Source organism: Rhipicephalus microplus, chromosome 2, assembly GCF_043290135.1.
Source record: "Rhipicephalus microplus isolate Deutch F79 chromosome 2, USDA_Rmic, whole genome shotgun sequence".
In the NCBI taxonomy this organism is placed as follows: domain Eukaryota; kingdom Metazoa; phylum Arthropoda; class Arachnida; order Ixodida; family Ixodidae; genus Rhipicephalus; species Rhipicephalus microplus.
The window spans coordinates 74,484,044-74,504,738 of record NC_134701.1 but is presented as its reverse complement, the minus strand read 5'-3'; the positions used below and the strand labels follow the sequence as shown (position 1 = coordinate 74,504,738).

The following is a 20,695-nucleotide window of genomic DNA, read 5'->3' as shown; positions in this document are numbered from 1 at the left end:
GTAGCTCCAATTAAAGAGCTGACATTGGCGCGACTTGAACTGATGGCAGCGGTGGTAGCATAAAGATTATGTGACTACATCAAAGGTCACTTGAACGAAAGTTTTCAGGAAATACACTGCTGGACGGACTCGATGATTGTGCTGCACTGGATCTGCGGAACAAGCAAAAGAGATCTGTTTGTTGCCGAAAGAATCGCAGAAATTAGAGAAAAAACACTTGAAGCAAGCTGGTCATTCGTTCGAAGTGACGACAACCCTGCTGACCTACTTACACAAGGATAAGCGCAAAAGCATTGATAACGTCAAAGGTATGGTGGAACGGTCCCGAATGGGTAACATCACTGGAAAATAACTTAGTAAGCATAATTGGCACAAATAGAGACGTGGAAGACCAGCAGAAAACACAATGTCACCAATGCATGGGAAGAGCCAAAATTGCGCCAATCTTGGAAATCGAAAGGTATTCATCATACGAACGGTTTATAAGAGTGACAGCATGGGTGTTCAGATTCATAAACAACACAAGAAAGAAAAATCACAAAGGGCCGTTGACAAGAAAAGAGGTAACAAATGCAGAGAAATACTGGACAAGACAGACCCAAATATCACTGAGACAAACAAAGGGTGAGGCCTATTCAAACAATCGATCACTTGAAATTAATGGACACGAAGTCTACTTTGATGACGATGGAATCATCAGACAGAAAGGACGATTGCAGTGCAGCCAAGAATTCAACAAGCACGTAATAGTAATTCCAAAGGATGAGCATTTCATGGAAATGCTAATACGTCACGTGCATAAAATGGTATCACACGGAGGAGTTCAAGTGACGCTAGCGCAACTTCGAACTAAGTTCTGGATATTGCAGGGTAGACAAGCAGTGAAAAGAGTTCTAAACAAATGTCTCGTCTGCAAGAGGCACAACACGAGACCGGCGACTCAAGACATACCTCCACTTACGACAGACAGAGTCGCTGAAGCAGAGCCATTCAAAGTTACGCGAGTTGACTTCACAGGATCTCTTTACGCAAAGGACAAGTACCAGATTGTGAAGCAATATGTACTGATATTCACCTGCGCGGTAACAAGAGGAGTACACTTGGAAGTTACCAACGATTTGTCATCGTCAATTTTCTAGAAGCATTCCGACGATTTACAGCTCGACGAGGAATACCAGCAGTAATATACTCGGACAACGCCAAAATATTCATAAAAGCTGGAAAGGAAATCAACAGAATGCTCGAAACAATTAAAAACGAGGTATTAAAGAATTACTGCAGTGGCCAACAAATTCAATGGAAAATGATAGCCGAGTGCGCGCCATGGTGTGGAGGATTTTACGAGCGCCTCATAAGAAGCTTGAAGACGTCAATGCGAAAAATAATATCGAAAAGCACAGCTTCGGTAGAGAAGCTACGCACTATTGTAGCAGAAGTTGAAGGAACACTCAACAATCGACCATTGACTTACGTATATGGAGAACCTGACGAGCCAATGCCACTAACGCCGGCAGACATCATAGGTGGACCGCGACAGCTTCAAGACGGACAAGCAAGACTGTACAACGGTGACGTTGAAGACGCATGGCAATGCAGATGCAAACTCGTGCGCGCTTGGTGGAAAAGATGGCATCAAGAATATATCAAGGAAATTGGAGCTACGGTCAAAGCCGAGACACGGCAAGCAAAACCACTCTCACAGGGTGACATCGTGTTGGTTGAGGACAAGGCTCCAAGAACATTTGGGAAAATGTGATGGATTGAAAAACTCTACCCTGGGCGAGACGGAATAACAAGAGCTTGTCTGCTTCGCACAGGCAAAAAAGAGCTTCTAAGAAGATCGGTGAACCACATATACCCAATGGAAGGTTGTTTCAAATAGCCCGTGAGAGCTTATCACATTTCAACTTGGGCGGGCGCAAGCCTATAAAATATCATCATCAAAGGCCAGAAGAAAAAGAAAAACGACTGCTGCCTGGAGCGAGCGCGCGCTACTTCACTTCTTCTAATAGACCGTATTCGTTCGAAGCAGTCCCTGGTCTCGATCGTCCTAATAGATATGTGGGGTTTAACGTCCCAAAACCACTATATGATTATGAGAGACGCCGTAGTAGAGGGCTCCGGAAATTTAGACCACCTGGGGTTCTTTAACGTGCACCCAAATCTGAGCACACGGGCCTACAACATTTCCGCCTCCATCTAAAATGCAGCCGCCGCAGCCGGGATTCGAACCCGCGCCCTGCGGGTCAGCAGCCAAGTACCGCGCTAATACGCTGCTTGTTCGCTTCAGAAAGCGTTGAATTGATGTCGTTGCTGCGGAAAGGCACTTCCGCAGTGCCGATGACCTCGGAAGCAAAACACTCGGTGACATTGGCGACTGGGTCGGCGTAGGTGACGACAGTTCCAGGAAAAAGGTGCTGGTACTCGTAGCTGAAGTTTGTGACAGAAACGTGGCAGTGATCATCACGAAGGTCAACAAGGCTTCTCACTACGCAGGCACCTTGAGACAGCAGAAGTGAGTGATTGCTTTCCGCGACTGCTTCACCATGCATCACTCCATCCCACGCTACCTGAACCACAACAGTTGCACGGGGTGGTAACGCGACAGCGTCGTCGACGCGCCAAGAGACACTCGAGGGTGGTGGGGTCGGCGTAAGCTGTTGTGGTGTTTGTGGTCGCGAAAATGACTAGACGTCGTCGAATGTCAATTATAGCACCATGCTCCCTGAGAAAATCCATGCCAATGATCAGGTCTCAAGAACACTGCCGGAGAACGCTCAAAGTGGCAACAAATGTACAACCGCGGACTTGCAGTCTTGCCGTGCACATACTGAGTGGCGTGACGATATGATCGCCACCTGTATGAAATGGCGTTTGGTTCTAAGGCGTCGTTACTTTCTTGAGAAGGGCGGCCAGCTTTTCGCTAATTATGGAATAGTCCGCACAAGTGTCCACTAAAGCGCTGACTTCGCGACCATCTAGCAGAACAGGAATATCTAAGAAAACTCTTACGTAATCAGCCGGTGGTGTCGTTGTCGATGTATCGTCGGTATCTTCAGTCTGCGTCAATAGGGGGCCTTGAGCATGTCCATTCTGAGCTGCCTTGCGTCTGAAGGTCGCTGAGGCTTGTTTTCCCTACGCGGGCTAGGTGACCGGCCCTGCGCCACGCCCGCATAGGTGCGATGATTCGGCGAGAACCACCGCGGTGATTCAGAGCGTGAGTGGTGCCGAGATGTCGATCCGCGCTGCTGAGCAACGTAGTCAGCGATTTCCAGAGGCCGCTGGCCTAACATAGGAGGTGGGGAGTTGGCCGAAAAACCACGAAGTCCCAGCTCTCGATAAGTGCACTGTCGGTAGATGTGCCCAGGTTCACCACAGTGATAGCAAAGGGGACGTCGATCGGGGGCCCGCCACACGTTTGAATTTCGCGGAATCGGTCAGCGGTCACTGAGGTACGGGCCCGCTTGGACTGCCTGAAGCATGGCTGGGGCTGTGGTATAAGGCGGAGTGAAATGTGGTGCAGGTTGGCGCAGAGTTTGGTCTGCCGGAAGCATGGCAGGGGCCGCGGTGTGAAGCGAAGCCAAAGGTGGTGCTGGCTGGAGCAGAGTTTGCGCATACGACATGCCAAGGAAGTCATTTGGGGGCCGCGGCTCTGTCAGACAGGATGGTTCTCGTAGTGCCTGCTGAACTTCATCTCGGACGATGCAGGACAAAGAACTGACAATGGGCGCCGAGGGTAGAGATAACTTCTGAAGTTCTTCGCGAATTACAGATTACAGAGCGTATAAGCTCTCGGAAGAAGTCGACGCGGCCCCCAAGACCACCCATGTGCCCCCAAGACCACCCATGTAGTCCGTAGCAGAGGCAAAGTTCACTTGTCGCTCGTACGTCTGGGTCCGTTGTCGAAGCGTGCTTCAGCAAGACGGCTTCAGCAAGAAAATCTGACGTAGTCTTGGGGCGGCTGCGTACAAGACCACCGAACAACTGCTCCTGCACTCCACGCATCAGGTACCGCACCTTCTTCTCTTCCGGCATGTGAGGGTCGACTCGTCGAAAAACACGCGTCATGTCCTCAACATACATTGCTACGCCTTCATTTGGAATTTGCATACGGTACTGGAGTTCACGTTCAGCTCGCTCTCGGTGATCGGGACTTGCACACGTTTCGAGAAGCTGGCGTTTGAAGTTCACCCATGACGTGAACAGACCTGCCCGGTTTTCGTACCAAACACGTGCCCCGTCATTCAAACTGAACTAGACATGTCGGAGCTTGTCTGCACCATCCCACGTGTTATGAGCGGGAACAAAGTATTAGTGGACTAGCCAATCTTCAACATCCTCATGAACAGCACCATGAAATGGATTCAGCGTTCATGGTTTGAACAGCATATATTGCAATGGCGTTGCGCCTTCCATACCTGCTGGGTTGGAGCCCCTTGGGACGGCGCTGCCTGGAATAGGTGGGGCCGTCATCTCCTCTGAGAGAAGTCCGAACTCAGGGTCCAGTCCACGGATCCTGCGGCTAGCACGGTGAACAGGCGTAATCACCGGTATGGGGCTGGAGCTTCTTGTACTGGGAGGGGTTTGGAACATGTGGTACCCCGCACCTCCACCAGTTGTCACGCGCTATGATCTCGAAGGAACCTACAAAGGAACGCGACTGTCTAAATCTCAGAGACAAAGAAGGACGTCTCCACTGGCACGAGTTGCTCGTCTTCGTCTTCCTCGTTCACCGGCTCTGAACTGCCCCACTTTTCACTGGCACAGAACACCAGGTGGCAATAATATAAAAAAATTAGGAGCCGTTTTCAGGCTGTTGAAAATTGTTTACAGCGTCACACTAAGCATCATACTCAGCATTTGTTTTCTTTCTCTCGGTGATCAATATACCTGTGTTACAAAGTACATCTTTTGTTGCTGTCTGGTGGACAATATACCTGTGTGACAATTGCTTCTTTCATTGCTTTCTGGGGGACGTTTAGTTTAACGTCAGAAATAAATGAAACAGGAGCACCTCGTCCGTCAAGCGACCCACGTCACAAACGTGAAAAGACTCATAAGGGAGGAGGCCTAGGTCTTAATAACATTAGAATACACGAATAGACGCAGGTTTCTTCAATAAAGAGCTGACTGCCGAAAGAACTGATAATTCTTCGCCATGAGAATTCGTCATAAGGATCTGCAAACAGGTGCAAAATTTTCTATTTCACCACTCATTACTGTGTGCGTGACGTTTATAGCCACCACTGAGTTGCTTATGATGTGAAGGCCCACCATTTCATCAATATTTAACAAAGAATCCACAATTTTGTGATCAACGATACTTCTACTTCGAATTTGTGGGCGGGCTTGACAAAGCGTTACTGTTACTTTAAATTCTATTGAATGACAGCTCAGTATTCTTTGTCATTCAGCGATGTTGATACTGATTCGGCAATTCATCGGTAATTGACCAATGTTGAATACTGGCTGTCTTTTCCCCACAGGCAAAGTCACTGCGGCTACGACGACCCATCGGAGCCCTCGGCCGACACCCAGGACCCCGACTCCCAGACCTCCGACAGCTGCACCAACCCCGACAACTGCACGCACAACGACACGCAAAGGTTCTGCTCCGCCTAGTTGTTATGCTTTCCTTTATTGACGTGCTAGAGGCCCTTTCACACCGAAGGCGGAGCGCGCAAGCGGGAAAGTGTATTTTCTAAGCAGAGATGCAGCGAGAGTGCGCAGCTGTTAAGAATGACCGCTTCACCGTGGGTATGATGTTAGAATAGGCACCATACCGTGGGCGTGGCACAAACTATCAATCCTCATTGGGCGTGTTGCCATCTTGCAGCACTGCGTGACATTGCGCGCAAGCTTCTAGGGCTTTGACTGGCTGCGTTCAAAAGAGGAAATCTTTCCCGCGCGGAAACAATTGGCCTTGGAACCATCCGGGAAAGCAGCCGCCTGAAGGTCACCCATTCCGCTGGGGCGGGTATTCCGCGCTCGCTTTGCGGATTAGCGCTTTTGGTGGGAATGCGCCCTTACGCCGCGTTCATACCGAAAATTGTTGAGGCACAGCAGCGTGAAATCTGCGTTTGCATCAGTAAGATAAGCCGGAACAGTCCTCTCCACGCCGATCGGCCACGTACTGGCTTGTTGGCCTTCGCCATTGACCTCCCCAATGAATGGACGAGACCCTGTCTGTTTCTTTTGCTCTTCTTCTGCAATGCTTTCTTGTTCCCAACTTAACCTTCCCCCGACAATTTGCCACGCTCCTCATCGAGCTGCTGAAAATATCGTCGTTCCCTCGACTAACCACTTTTCCAAAACGTCGATTGACTGTTCGCACGAGTAAATAAATTCGGCCTGCCCTTTCACGTACGCCACGTCACGAACTTGCGAAACAGCTACAGTCTTAGCTCGGCCCTACCGAAATTCTCGTGATTTGCAAATCGGCACGAAGTAACCACCCGTGCCTGCATTGTCTTATCGTCAGGCGTCGCGAAAACTTTCCACGCAGAAGAAACCATCGAATAATATCGCTTCTGTTTACGTAGCTTTCCTCAACTACATGCGAACAACCCAATGCAAGCGAAGAGCTCGAAATATCCAAGATATCCAGTGTCTGCATTTTGATTACTGCTTTAAAATCTAGGAAGATGGTGCTGTTTCACTTTTATGTGGTGTCGTGTGCAATCGAGTTGTATAGTACGAGAAGCACGAAAATTTAACTTGCTGTGGACGGTGAATTACCCCATGCGAATCAGCTGTGGAACCGGTCAACTTGGAGTCATAGAAATGATTTACTCCTCAGCCTATAGGCTCTGGTAAGAGCTGAGGAAAAAACTAGCAGTTGTTCTGTGTTCAAATGCAATCAATGAGCGAAGATCTTTAGAAGTGGGGCGCAACCTAATACGCGCCTGATCTCACTGCAGGCTTTTATGAAGGTGGTAAGGTGGGGAGCTCGCGCGTGGAACAGCGCGAGCCATCTGGCCTGACGCGTGCGCTCACCGGGAGCGTGCACCTGTTGTGTTGCTTGGCGTGCTTGCACATTACTGGGAGCTTGACCGCCGAAGGTGGTGACGGCAGACTTTAAGCCCAATTAGCTTCCCCTTAAAGAAAATCACTGCCTAGAAACTGCGAACATAAGGTAACCAGAGAAGCCGAAAGTTGCGGTAACAGAAGGCGGCAGACGTCAAAGTCAAAGGCACTCAAGAAACTCATGCCAAACGTGTGCGTAAGCAAGACGAACGCGTTTTCATCATTGCCTCGTTGACGCTTCTCTGCGTACAACGCTGTTCTCTTGGCTCGCCGTTCTCACTTGCATTCGTTTCAGAAGACTGCCAGTATCTGGGTGTGCAGTCGCTGTTAGCACTTCACCATCCGGGCCTAATCTGATGCCCCGACTGCTGCATCAGCCTGTCTAACATGAGCTTTCTCACAGCTAGACCAGCCGTCAACGCTGTTGTTCAAAAGCCACCCGCTTTTTGAGCGTTCGTACAATCCATACCCTTCCCGTGTGAAAGTAGTAACTTCAACCTTTTCGCTAAACCGAAGTCTTAAGGCGTGCGTGAGCCCATCTCATTACTCCGTCCCTCCTTCGCCTGGCAAATTATTTGGTGGCTCTCTTTCACTGAAAGACGACGCGCGCGCGCGCTGACAAGGGAGGCCCTAATTACTTCTTTTCCGAAATCTTTCTCTTCTTAACCACCATCTTTTCTCTCCTTTCCCTATCAGGTGCATGAACCATCGGTATTTACGTCCTTGAGGCCAAAAAGTTAAAGTGATTGCAAATATTAGTCTCACGTAATGTGCTATATGTTAAAAGCGACCATGACATGACCTTCGAAGAAATGCGCCAGGCTGCGCACATAAGCGTACGCAGGTGGGTTTCCGGGGGAGAGAGTAAATTTTCATCTAGTGCTCACCCCCTTCCTCTTCAGTCAATACATGGCGTGGAGTTTGCGCCCACCCTATATCAGGTGACCAGGGATACCAGCTTCCATGCCCTCTTGCTGTTCATGCGTATACGTTTTCGCCTTCTCTTTCATAAAAAATAACCAGTTAGGCAGCGCATAGTGTACGCAGTAAGAAACTAATATGATCCGCTATGAATTCGCCTTCATCGACTCGATTAAGAAAGTCGTTTTATTTTGCTTTAGGCCACCACAATAAACATACCACGCTGCCATCCTAAGTACTTCCTTCAACTAAAGTGGTCTTGGGTGCCTTGAGGATCGCAGGCAGGCTGACCACTCAGCACCTATTCCTCTGGGTAGAGTTACCAACCTCACTTAACATTGTGGGACTGTCCCGCGTCTTCATGCACTTTCCTGAGAACCTAGCCACACATATTGCGACAGCTACTTGTCCCGGATTTGTTGCATATCCTCCACCTGAATGTTTCCTAAATGAGAAGCATGTTTTAGCGGACTGCAAGTACGTTTCGCGTATCTATCTATCTATCTATCTATCTATCTATCTATCTATCTATCTATCTATCTATCTATCTATCTATCTATCTATCTATCTATCTATCTATCTATCTATCTATCTATCTATCTATCTATCTATCTATCTATCTATCTATCTATCTATCTGTCTATCTATCTATCTATCTATCTATCTATCTATCTATCTATCTATCTATCTATCTATCTATCTATCTATCTTTCTATCTATCTATCTATCTATCTATCTATCTATCTATCTATCTATCTATATATCTATCTATCTATTTCTGTGTGCTCTCGTTATAAACCCTCTTCTCTTGTTGTAAGCCTCGAGATTCAGTCTCGGCTGCCGCACCTGCATTTTTGATGGAGGCGAAAATGCTGCAGGTCGTGTGCTCAGAATTTAGTGTACTTCAAGAACTTCAGGTGGTCGAAATTTTCGGAGCCCTCCGCTACAGCGTATCTCATATTTGGGACGTTAAACGTTATTTGGGACGTGGTTTTGGGACGTTAAACACCACATATCTATCCGTCTCTTGTTGTAAATCAAAAATTTTGTGCGAGAGTAAAATTGCTCAGCAAATACAATTGTTTGGGTATGACATGAATAGCATGAGATTGCTATCACGGTCGTCATGATGACTTTCTTCCAGACACAGTGGGATAATCTTAAGATGAACAGGTGAAGTGCCTCAGACTGGCTGGCCAACGTTTAGGTAAGAGGACATATCTTTTTCAAAGGTGCCGTGTCATCCTTGGGCGTGTTAGTTTTGAAGGGGTTAGTGGTGACGTCATCTCAAGGTGCTGGCACGTGTCCCTGTTGATCGTGTCCCGGCGATCGTGTCCCTGTTGACGTGTCGCTGCGCGATCTCTCTCAACAGTGACACGCGCCACCACCATGAGGTGACGTCACCACTAACACCTTTAAAACTAGCAGGCTACGGACGACACGCCACTTTTGAAAATGATAGGTCCTCCTATCGAAACGTCGGCTAGCCAGTCTGCGGCACTTCACCTGTTAATCTTATTATTATCCTACTACGTTGTTTCCATCTGTCAGCTCTAGTCAAGATATTGGATTTTTTCCAGACGCTTGTGACACATGCCCCTCTGCTCCGTACTCTATTAAGTAGCTACGAGCCACATGTGATTGACACTTTATATCTATAGAGAAACGGCAAGATCAGGTGTTGGTAATTAAGAGCGTTAAAAGAATTGATATCGACAGTGTTAACTTGATGAATTCGCAGAGAAAATAGTAGGGTCCAAGCAGGAATCGAACCTATAAATTTTGTGCGGAAATCAAGTATTTGGCCACGAAATCCCGTCAGGTATTGAAGCTGCTTTAGAGCAACGTATTGAGGCGTAATGTTGGTTAAACATGAATAGTAGTTGCAGTGATAGCTGTCTAATTTTATAACCATGACATAGCCATTCCCAAGTCGGCTAACATCACTTGTATACTTAAGCACCATCTATTCAAGTAGGTCTGCAAAGTGCCAGCCCGGGATATATTCCTGGCAAGAAGAAGTGCAACATATCAGCTAAACGCTTTAGCGGTTGGTAATAGCTATGCTTCTGTTAGCATCGTTACTTAGGCAAACCTGGTTGCATAAAACACATGCGGCTGTTCAGCGTATGTCTGTGCGAACTTTGCACGTACATTTAGCGTCATTTCACAACATATCATTAAAGTTATGCCACAGTCACCTTCTCTCCGCATACTTCGAATACTGCTGATGGGGCGATTGTCGATGGGACAGAATCCCGTAGAATGTGAAATCAGCTGAAGATTTTATATGATCGAGCGTACGCCGTATAACGTGACTCCCGCTAAGTGACATGAAGTTCCCAAAAGTCGCGTCCCCGAGGCAATGTGGTTTTGTCAAGCGGTGACTAAGAGAGGCTTGAGCCACTACAGCGGAACTTCCGCCTGAAATGCAACAACATTTTCGAGTACAATACGCAGATACGCCCTCCACTCCTGCCCCCTCCTCCCCGCCCTCGTCTCTACTTTTTTCACGGAGGAGTTGGTAACCCGGTCTCCGGGATTCAAACAACTTTCACGAATCAATATTGTCTTGCGATGACATCATCGCGTTACCTCACGTTCTTTGACGCCAAAGTGCCATAACGATGACTTCATATCGAGACCAAGGAATATTCCGTAAAGCCCACCAATTTGTTCAATAGTCATACAGGTGCTGTGTATAGCTTCTTGCAGGTCTTACCGCTTTTATGCAGGACAATTACGCCACACACCCTACGTAGGGTGTGTGGCGTAATCGTTCAGCTGTTATCATGTTTACGTTGTGTCATGCCGCCCCTACCGGGGCAAGGCCCTGCGTATGCGTGCCATGCAGGCACATGTATATATTCAGAGTAAATAAAGAGTATACGGGGGCGTTTTCCCGTTCGTGTTCAACACGGTGTCGTTCGTCACGGAAACCCGACATGGTGTCAGAGTGTCGCGCACTGCTTTTTGAGCTATGGCGAGTGCAGAAAATACGGGTTTCTGCCAGCCTTTCCCGGTACAACCACCAACGAGCTTCAACTTTGACAAGGTGTCAGAGTGGCTGGCGTGGGTGCAAGACTTCGATGATTATCGATTTGCTTCCGACCGAAATGGGGAGGCCCGGGTATGTACGTTGATGTATACGATGGGGCGACATGCTCGCAACATATTCCGGACCTTCGAATTATCGCAAGAACAGTCAAATAACTATGAAGTGGTAAAGAAACGCTTCGACGCATACTTCGTTGCCACACGGAATGTGGTCTACGAAAGTGTGTGCTTCCATCGTCACCACCATGCTGCAGGTGAATCGGTGGACCAGTACGTGACGGCGTTACATATGCTGGCAGATAGGTGTGACTATGGCGTGATGACAGAGAAGATGATCCTCGACCGTTTCGTCATTGGACTACGGAACTCCAAGCTGTCCGAGGCCCTCCAAATGAGCGCAACACTTATTCTGAAAACTGCACTGTCCAGGGCAAAAACGAAAGAAGCGGTACAACGGCATGAGCTTAACAGCAGCGCGTACCACCAAGCAACCAGCCTTGAGGTCGACGCAGTTCATCGAGAAGTTTGTGGGTGGGCAGAGCACCAACGGGTCAACAAAGACGTCCGAAAGTGAGCGGCGTGTGGCAGAGCCCGTCATTGCAAGTCATCGTGTCCTGCAAAATGAGCAATCTGCTACGGGTGCCAATGACGGGGACACTTCGCTGAGGAGTGCCCACAAAGGCAGGACTTGGCGAATGCCGAAGAAGGTGCATCAGAGGTAGGCCAGTGCAGTATTTGCCGGAGTCAAGCTTCGAATGAGTAATTGAATCGAAAGGGTGTAACGTACTTTATTGGGACTTCAGCTGTACGTTTGCAAGAGCTCGCTTTGTTCAAGTCGCTATTGGCGGGGTGACCGTGTTTGCTAAAGTCGACACAGGAGCCGAGGTAAACGTTGTTCCAGCATCCTTGCCTAGTGTACCGAAAGATCTACAGAAGTCGAACGTAATTTTGAAGGGGCCACGCAGTGAAGTGAAGAAGGGGCCACGCAGTGAAGACCTAAAATGGAAATTCACTGCCAATATTCTGTGGAGACGATGTCAGGTTAGGCAGGATGTTTTTGTCGACAACACGGCGAGTAATGTCATTTTAGGCTTGCCAGCAATAGAAGCTTTAGGAAGTGTGAAATTTGTAGACGAGGTCCAAGTTCATCAAACTGTGCAAACGCAATTCCCTTCTGTGTTCCATGCTTTAGGTAGCATGAAAGAAAATTACTGTATTTGTCTCAAAGAAGATGCAGTGCCCTGTGCTAATCGCACCGCTCGTCGCATACCCATCCCGCTGAGGGATGGCGTGAAATGCGAGCTACAGGAAATGCAAAGAAACTGAGTCATTCGTAAAGTTTAAGGGCCGACGGAATGGTGTGCTGGCATAGTGCCCGTCTTGAAGCTTTCCGGGCAAGTTCGGATCTGCGTTGATCTTACGCAGTTGAATAAGAGTGTGAAACGTGAGCGGTTTGTGCTCCCCACTCTTGATGAGACACTTGCGCTGCTTAGCAGAGCGATGGTGTTTACTAAACTTGACGTGAATTTGGGATTCCATCCGGTAAAACTTAGCAAGGGCTGTCAGATATTGATAACGTTTATTACTCCTTTTGGACGTTATTGCTTTGAGCGTCTGCCGTTAGGAATAACATCTGCTACTAAGTATTTTCAAAGGCAGATGTGTGAAATCCTTGATGGAGTGCCGGGGATTATAAACCGAATAGACGATGTACTGGTCTTTGGTTCGTCTCAGAAAGAGCATGATGAGGAACTGTTCCAGATTTCAAACCGATTCGCAAAAGCCGGTGCAACCCTGAATCAGAAAAAATTGTCAGTTCAGTGTGAAAAAGCTTTGTTTTTTCGAATGCCGAGTGAGCAAAGGTGGCATATGCCCAGACCCCGCTAAAGTTAGTGCGATCAGTGATATGAAGCCACCAGAAAATGTAAGCGACATGCGCCAATTTCTTGGTCTTGCAAATAATTTTTCGCGGTTTATGCCCGACCTAGCAGATAAGACCGCGCCGTTACGTCAGTTTCTGCGAAGGAACAAGGCGTGGAGTTGAGCTGCACTTCAGCAGATGGCCTTTGACAGCGTAAAGAAGGCCATCTGTTCCGATAGATGTATGGCAAAGTTTGATCCACATAATCCAACTATTTTTTCTGCAGACGCATCTTCGTACGGTTTATGGGCAGTTCTGTTTCAGGTACAACCGAACAAAGAAAGACGGCCAGTTGTGTTTATTTCCAGATCATTGACACCAACAGTAATGCGCTATGCGCAAACTGAAAAGGAGACCCTAGCACTAACCTGGGCGGCGAACGTCTTGAAAGTTACGTGCGTGGGCTTTACATAACGCTGGAAACAGATCACAAACCACTAGTCACATGGCTAGGAAGGAACCCGCTTGATTTGTTGCCGCCGCGTATTCGGCGATTTTGAAAGCTTCTGATGTTATTCAGTTTCGAGCTGGAATTTGTTCCAGAGAAAAACTGGGAAATTGCTGAGACACTTTCTAGAGCGCCGATGCGTCAGCAAAAGAGTAAGGGCGTCCTTTCGGTAGAGGAGGTCAACTCGTTTCTTTCTGGCGTGTTGTCAGAGTTGGGCAAGTCGGACCAGTTTCGACTGGTTGCCGAAGAACAGGCAAAGGACGAGACCTGCCATATGTTGTGCCGTTATCTTCGTGAAGAATGGTTGAGACCAGCTTCGATGTCAAGCGTATTGAGGCAATATTGGCAGGATCGCGCAGCTCTGAGCGTCTGCAAAGGAGGGCTCATGCATGGCACGCGTCTCGTTGTGCTGCACTCGCTCCAGAATATAATGTTAAGTCTGCTTCACGAAGACCATCGGGGTATCGTGAGGTGCAGGGCGAGGGCAAGAGAATACGTTTGGTGGCCTGGTTTAAGCTCTCGGCTTGTTTGTGGTTCCCGATTGCACACTTGTTCACTTTCGGGTCTGGCCGAGTGAACCTATGATCCCAACCCAGACACCTAATCGCCCATGGCAAAAGGTCACAGCAGATATCTTCCACCTCCATGGCTGGAACTACTTGCTTTTAGTGAACTATCTATCGCGCTTTCCTGAGGTGTGTTTGCTGACATCTCTTGCCAGCAGCAGCGTCGTTAGTCACATCAAATATTTATTTGCAAGGCACGGTATTCTGGAAGTGCTGGTAACTGACAACGGTGCTCAATTTGTTAGTGAGGAATTTAAGGTGTTCGCGAGGACTTATGGATTCCAGAGTGTGACGTGTAGCTCGAGGTACCCGCAGGCAAATGGCGAGGTAGAACGAATGGTGATAACTGTAAAAGAGCTACTCTTAAAGTGTCATGATTAGCCTACCGGGACACCCCGGGAGATCTAGGCAGAACGCCAGCGGAGGTGCTCATAGGACAGCGGCTTCGTAGCATCCTGCCTCTCCATTCAGACAAGTTCGATCCAAAGACGCTCAACCTGCAAGAGGTGCGGGAAAAAGATGCGCCTGTCCGGGACAAGCAGAGACAAAACTACGATCACCGCCACCTTGTCTCATGGGCACCCGGGGACACTCTCCGGGTCAAGGACTGCAGACGGGAAGACGTCATCTGTCGGCACATTAAACGGCTGCGGTCGTATGTTGTTAGTTATCCTTCACAGGCTCGTATACATGTGCCTAAGTGGTAGCTTTCGCTTGTGCACTGCCTTGTGCAGATATGCTTTCTTGCCGTCTTTATTTTTGGACGTTGTGCGCCTTTTCAGTTCACGGTCGTTGTTGATTGCTTTATCGCGTCTGTGTCGGCACGACCTTTTTTTAAGAATGAATACGTACAAAATTACCAGCTCTCTGTTGTTCTGTTTTCTTGAGTTCTACGCATCGAAACAGCGATATGACTATGAAAGAGGTCATTGTGGGGGACTCCATATTACTTTGTGCCGCTTCGGGTTCTATAAGGTGCACATTAAAGTAAGTGCAGAACGTTGCATTAAACCAAGATCAGAATACGGCTGCTGTGGTCAGGAATTAGAAGCAGGAGATCAGGTGTTTGCCCCCAGCCTGCAGAACTCCAACAGTCTGTAAAAAGTTGTTCAGCCTCGCGAGAGAAACTATTTGTCTTGCTTTGCAATAATGAAATAAAATGATTTACGACATTGCTCAGAATGGAACATTAAACCACACATATCAATGAACCATTGCTTAGAGGCAACATATGGTTATTATTACTTTTCGGTAGTAGGTTATTCTTCGGTATGATCTGTCACGGTAGTGGCTTGTCAATAAAACAGCTCATCTACAATACCATACCGAAATTATCTAATTGGTTGCTTTTCGCGTGATGGTGCAGCTTCAGCAGTTGTTATTGACTTACGTAGCCTGGGAGAGAATTATAGGAGCTTTATTTACTGTGCAAACCCTAAATGAATTAGCAAACGCTAAATTGACTGGCGTCACAAGTCAGGAGCGTCCGCACGTGTGGATAAAAAATGATCCCATGAGGACGTAACAATGACGTCACTGATTCCCGAAACGTGCGCTTTAGCACGACGTCACCGTGACATCCCCTTAGGGTAGCATTGCTTGGCAAAAGGTGGGCCAATACCGGAGGCAGTGAAAACAAGGTGTTTTTGTACATATCTGCCTTTTCCTGAATGACGTCATACGTGGATATGCAATGCTTTACTTTCTTCTCTCACCTTCATTTCCCTTTCCCGCAACCTTACGATACCATTCTGCACGTGGCTTTACTGTATACTGTTTCACCTGCGTGATGCCATAAATGGCTGTTATATGCTTGTCTGCACAATTCCTCGTTTCGATCCTTCTCACCTTCCTGAATCCCCCCCCCCCAATCGGTTTACATGGCTATGCTATACAGTGCTTTCATTGTTTGACCCCATGTGCCGAGATAAAATGACAGCTTATTTCTTTGACCCTTTCTGTCCTCATCACCATCACGTCACTTTTCCTCAGCCTCTCTTACTTTTCTCGTGTGTTAATATACATGGCTATGCTATACGGGGTCTTGCCTAAATTACGTCCTGGGGACTATGACGATGACGAGACCACACAAATACAGCATACGATGTGAGTGGACGACATCCCTCACCCTCAAGTGAGCCATACTTAATAAATGGACGGATTTAGGCTATACATACTGATGCTTAGATAGAGCGCTCTTGAGCAGGTTTTTACCCGGCAGGAGTTTACGTGATTGTTGCGGTTGCATAAGAAGCTTGTATGTTAACGCAGATCTGTTTTGTTTCTTTCGCTCGCAGCAAGATCTCTGCTTTCGGGCTCACTTCTTTGCACCCTCGGTGCTATTGACTTCTCTGGAACGTTCATCTATCCCTTGGACGGTGTTTGTGACCTTATTATTTTCGACTCCCTCTTCGTGGCCGGAGGCAATACCTTTCGTCCTCCATACAACGCCGACTTCCAGACCTTCTTGGACACTGCCAATGAACACCGTATAACGGCATACGGTATTGGCATAGACCACAGGTGAGCACGCGTGATGGTGTGGCATCGCTGTCACAGAAATCGGCACACGCACTGGTGCCCTGTTTAGGATGTCCTCGACAGGTAATTTTGATGCGCAAAACAGTGCATCGGTCATCAAACGGTGCGTCAACAGGGGCAAACAGGATGAAATAAGATGAATGCAACGTTGCGTTATCGACAACTTGAATATAAGAGCTGGTAATGCCAACCATCGTAATTCTCGAGCAGGCAACTATCATCAGCATGAACCGGCACACGCAATACTTGTCCCTGACCTATTCTATTTCGCTTCCAGAGCAGTTACTCAGTCAGTCAACGAAACTCATTCAAAAACAGTCTTGAGGAGCCGATGCGCTTCGAGGCAGCGAGGCGGCTGCGGGCCGCAACCACGTGGGGCAAGAAGGGCATGCCCCTCCCCCGATTTTTTGCCCTCTGGACAGCCCAGACTCGGACCTCCACGTTCGAGATGGAGATTGCCTTCCTCCAGGCTTCCTTTGTGCTGAAAGGATTCCTATCGCGCAGCGTTATGCATTGCCAGAGCATGAGAGATAACGTGCATCGTCTCTCAACGCAATGAGGGCACTGAGTCTGTATGCTACCAGTAAATTTACTGTAAACTAAGGGCGACGGGTAACTAAAGCACGTGTGTGGATGTGTCCAGCATGCGACGCAATAACTTTGATTGGTGATAGAAAATAAAAAAAGAAGAAAAAAAAGTTGACTGGGAGGATTTACAACCTACATAACCACGATCGGAAGGCAAGGGTCTTAACCACTCGGTTATCCAGGCACGTTTGCGGAGCATAACATAGCCTTGTATTGTATAGCTACTATAATATGGTAGAGTGTAATATATTATAGTGTATTGCATAGTATTCAGAGTACAGTGCGTAGTAATGCATACCGAAGGGGTGAGAAAGAGAAGTGAGGGGGTGCAGAAAAAAAGCGGCCAAATTGTAATTGATAGCATAGCGAGAAATAGATATTAGGGAGAGAAAGGAAAAAAAATGCCAGGTCTGCATGAAAAGCTCAGCACAGTCATTGAAAAATCTCGAAGAATGCCATTTGTAGAAAACATTGCAAACTCACTTGGGGTACTAATACAAGTATGCTAGCAAGGTACCCACTGCTCCGGTAATTGATTCGATGTTTGGTCACGAGGAAGATTTATGGATGAGTCCTATTTGATTGATTGAAGCATTCAACGACCCACTTGTAATGCAATGAATGCTGTGTGACGCCTGGGTACGCGAGTGGCATTCTGTGAAGCCTGGTCATTTTACTTTGCTACCATGCTATGAAGCTTATGTTGACGCTAGTTTTTTATACGCTGGAGTTTCGAGCACCAGTATTGCGCAGTAGCAAATACTAGAATGGCACGAATAGGACCCGCTTGAAACCTCGTTCCATCCTGGCTATTTTTTGTACTTCTTGGGATAGCGGTTACGGATATTACGGTCCCTAGTTGCAATATTATATGGGCTTTTGTTCAAAAACAAAAACATAATCGCAGAGGAATATTAACGCCGTTCAGCCAGGAGATAAAAAAATAAAGTACGCGATATTAAGAAGGAAAGAAGAGAATACAATAGAAGGTGTAAGGAATAGAAATAAATATATAGAAAAAGAAGGAAATAGAAATAAGCGCAGCTAAAACGTCGAAAAAGTAGCATATCTACGGAGTGCATGATGATTATTGGGGTGAAGCAACCGTCAGTCCGTCTGTGCGTCAGTCCGTCTGGCTTCGCCCCTAAGAGTCATGTTCAAGCCCGCCCAGCATCGCAATTTTTAGAAACCGGGCCGTACGTGTGAGGCTGATTTAATTATTTTCAGAAGGCCATTTTAAAGCACGTGTATGCAAATTTTCAGTCATGATCTTTGGGTGAACGAGTGAGCGGCTGCAGCAAGGAAAGATGAAAGAAAGCCCGTGCAAGAGACAGAGACACTGACAGAGATAGAGGCGACAAAGACAATGCAATAGAAAAGAAAGCACGAGGAGCAGAATCACAGATTGAATTGTTTTTTCCGGAAGGGAGGCTAGCACTGATGTATGTTTATGCCAGCATTGTTATGTGCACAACGAATGTAGACATTCATGACTGAGAAATTTTGGCAGGATTTGAATGCCTCTCCCCCCGTAGCTATTGAAAATGCCTCTCACCCTTCATACCTTTGAAAAGGAAGAAAGCGGAGCATGCAAGAGGGGATAGTGAAGAGACTGCAGGGTAAAAAGTAGTCTGCACCGCTACCGTTTCTGATGCGAAGCTACTCTTTGACTATCCTGCGTAATGATGGCCCTCCATACGAATGCGCCATGTGCCACAGGTGTTGGCATGGTGCTAAGTAGGTTACACCACTGCTGCGCGTTGATGTCACGCTCCTCTAAGTGCGCGCTGACATCACTCCTCTCGCCTGCCGTAAGCTCACCGCGGCACTCACTGCTGCCTTCCCCGCAACACCTACCGTGACCGAGACTCGCTACACCACCAACTCATCTGTTCACGCGTGATAGAGAACTGGAGCTCAAGTTTGCGGAGCGACGACAACGCCGGGCCTGGCTCTGGCGGTGAGCTCCAGAAAACTTCAGGATAGGCGCGAAAGAGAGCGCAGGCGAATCAGTGTATTTCACTGAAATAGGAGCACGTGCAACACGCGCGAATGCGTTCTGGAGTCGTGTGGGGAACTTCCGCTTTGTGCCGTAAGCTTGGTGCGCTAAAACCAGACGCTTGCATGCGAAGTTGCCTTTCCGCGATGGAAGAAGCGGCCCACGAAAGCGTTGGTGAGCCACGGAGTGTTGTTGTGTTGTTAGCTGCCACAATAATGCAGACAACACCAATGGACGCTATCCACGTGTAAAGCTGTATCAGTTTCCCAGCAAGTCACAGCCGGTGAACACAGCCACGTTCGTGAAGGATAAAGCAAGCATGATACGAGAGCGAAAGAAAACGTGAGGCGAGCACATCAAGTTACTTGCTGTGGTTAAAGCTCAGCTTGCAACTTCGTGGCAAAGTCAATGGGTCATGCTCCCGCGGCACGGTGGACATGACTCCAAAACTTCAGTCATTTTAATGCCATGACCGTATAACTTTAGTTTTTATTTATTTGTAGCACGCCGTGAATGTCTAGACATAATAAAGTACACAGCTTCGACTGCTAGATACCACATCAAAACAACAATTGTATGGTTTTCATAAGCGTCAACGCCGCACCGGGGCTAGGTACGAGGCTTCATGCCGGCAGAATGAGATTTATCTCGAGGCATACGTCGTATACGGTATTTTCACAGACCTGAGAAATGCATTTCGCAGTGACTTGGGCCTCCTCGGCTTCCGTCGTCTGCTGCACATCATAACCTTGACTAAGGAAGTTTACTCCTTTTATTATATTCACTGTTCGGGAGTGCTGGAACAGCTCAGAGATCTCTGTGAAGCCGCACTGCAGGCGCTACATTGCGGGGTGACTCAAACGCACCGCGCGCTCTTTGCACCAGCACGTGAGCGAGCGGCAGCGCGTTGGCAGGAAGGGAAAACGCGCGATTTACGTCTCTGACTTCTACTTTTTTACCAGAGATGGCGCTGGTGATCCGGAGTCGCTAGAGTTACTGTATATGCTACCTTTAGGCAGCTGAGTGGCGCCAAGGTACACCATCTTGGGTTCAAATGTGTTGCGGGAAAGCCACTCACCACCCGCGTAGGAGCAGCGCTCATGCTTCAGAGTACAAGCGTTGCTTTATTTATTCTTTTCGCTTTTTTCTCTCTATTTTTTGTTAAAGTACAAGAAAAACTCAGTTGCTCTAATCGCGCCTGGAAGCCTTGATTTTATGTAGACGTTTTTGGTATGTAATAATGAAAAAAAAAAAACGTGCGTCAGCTTGTTGAACTAGTGATACATATGTATATTTATATGAGGCCACACATGTAGACGTTTTTGGTATGTAATAATGAAAAAAAAACGTGCGTCAGCTTGTTGAACCAGTGATACATATGTATATTTATATGAGGCCACACATTAGCTCAGCTTTTTTGCACTATTTTTTTCAATTTACATAAATAAAGTAATTTTTCACTCTTGATCGCTATCGAGGGAGATAGGGATGGAATATTTTCATTGCGTTAGGCTCGTTCGTTAACTGTGTCAGTTAACGAGCTAAAGCTTTGTAGTATTCAATTGAATCGAGCTGGACAGCGATCGAAAGTGCCGTGCGACGCCGGCATTACGTGCGGCTCTCGTATT

The 20,695-nt window shown here is 47.5% G+C and overlaps 1 protein-coding gene across 1 annotated transcript in view; it reads left to right on the top strand.

Moving 5' to 3' along the window:
- LOC142785001 (uncharacterized) overlaps positions 1-20,695 on the top strand; it is a 109,205-nt gene that overhangs the window by 55,109 nt on the left and 33,401 nt on the right. The window contains exons 6-7 of the mRNA XM_075883422.1: positions 5,487-5,606; positions 16,237-16,462. Of these exons, the coding sequence (XP_075739537.1) occupies positions 5,487-5,606; positions 16,237-16,462 (346 nt within the window). The remainder of the gene's footprint in view (positions 1-5,486; positions 5,607-16,236; positions 16,463-20,695) is intronic.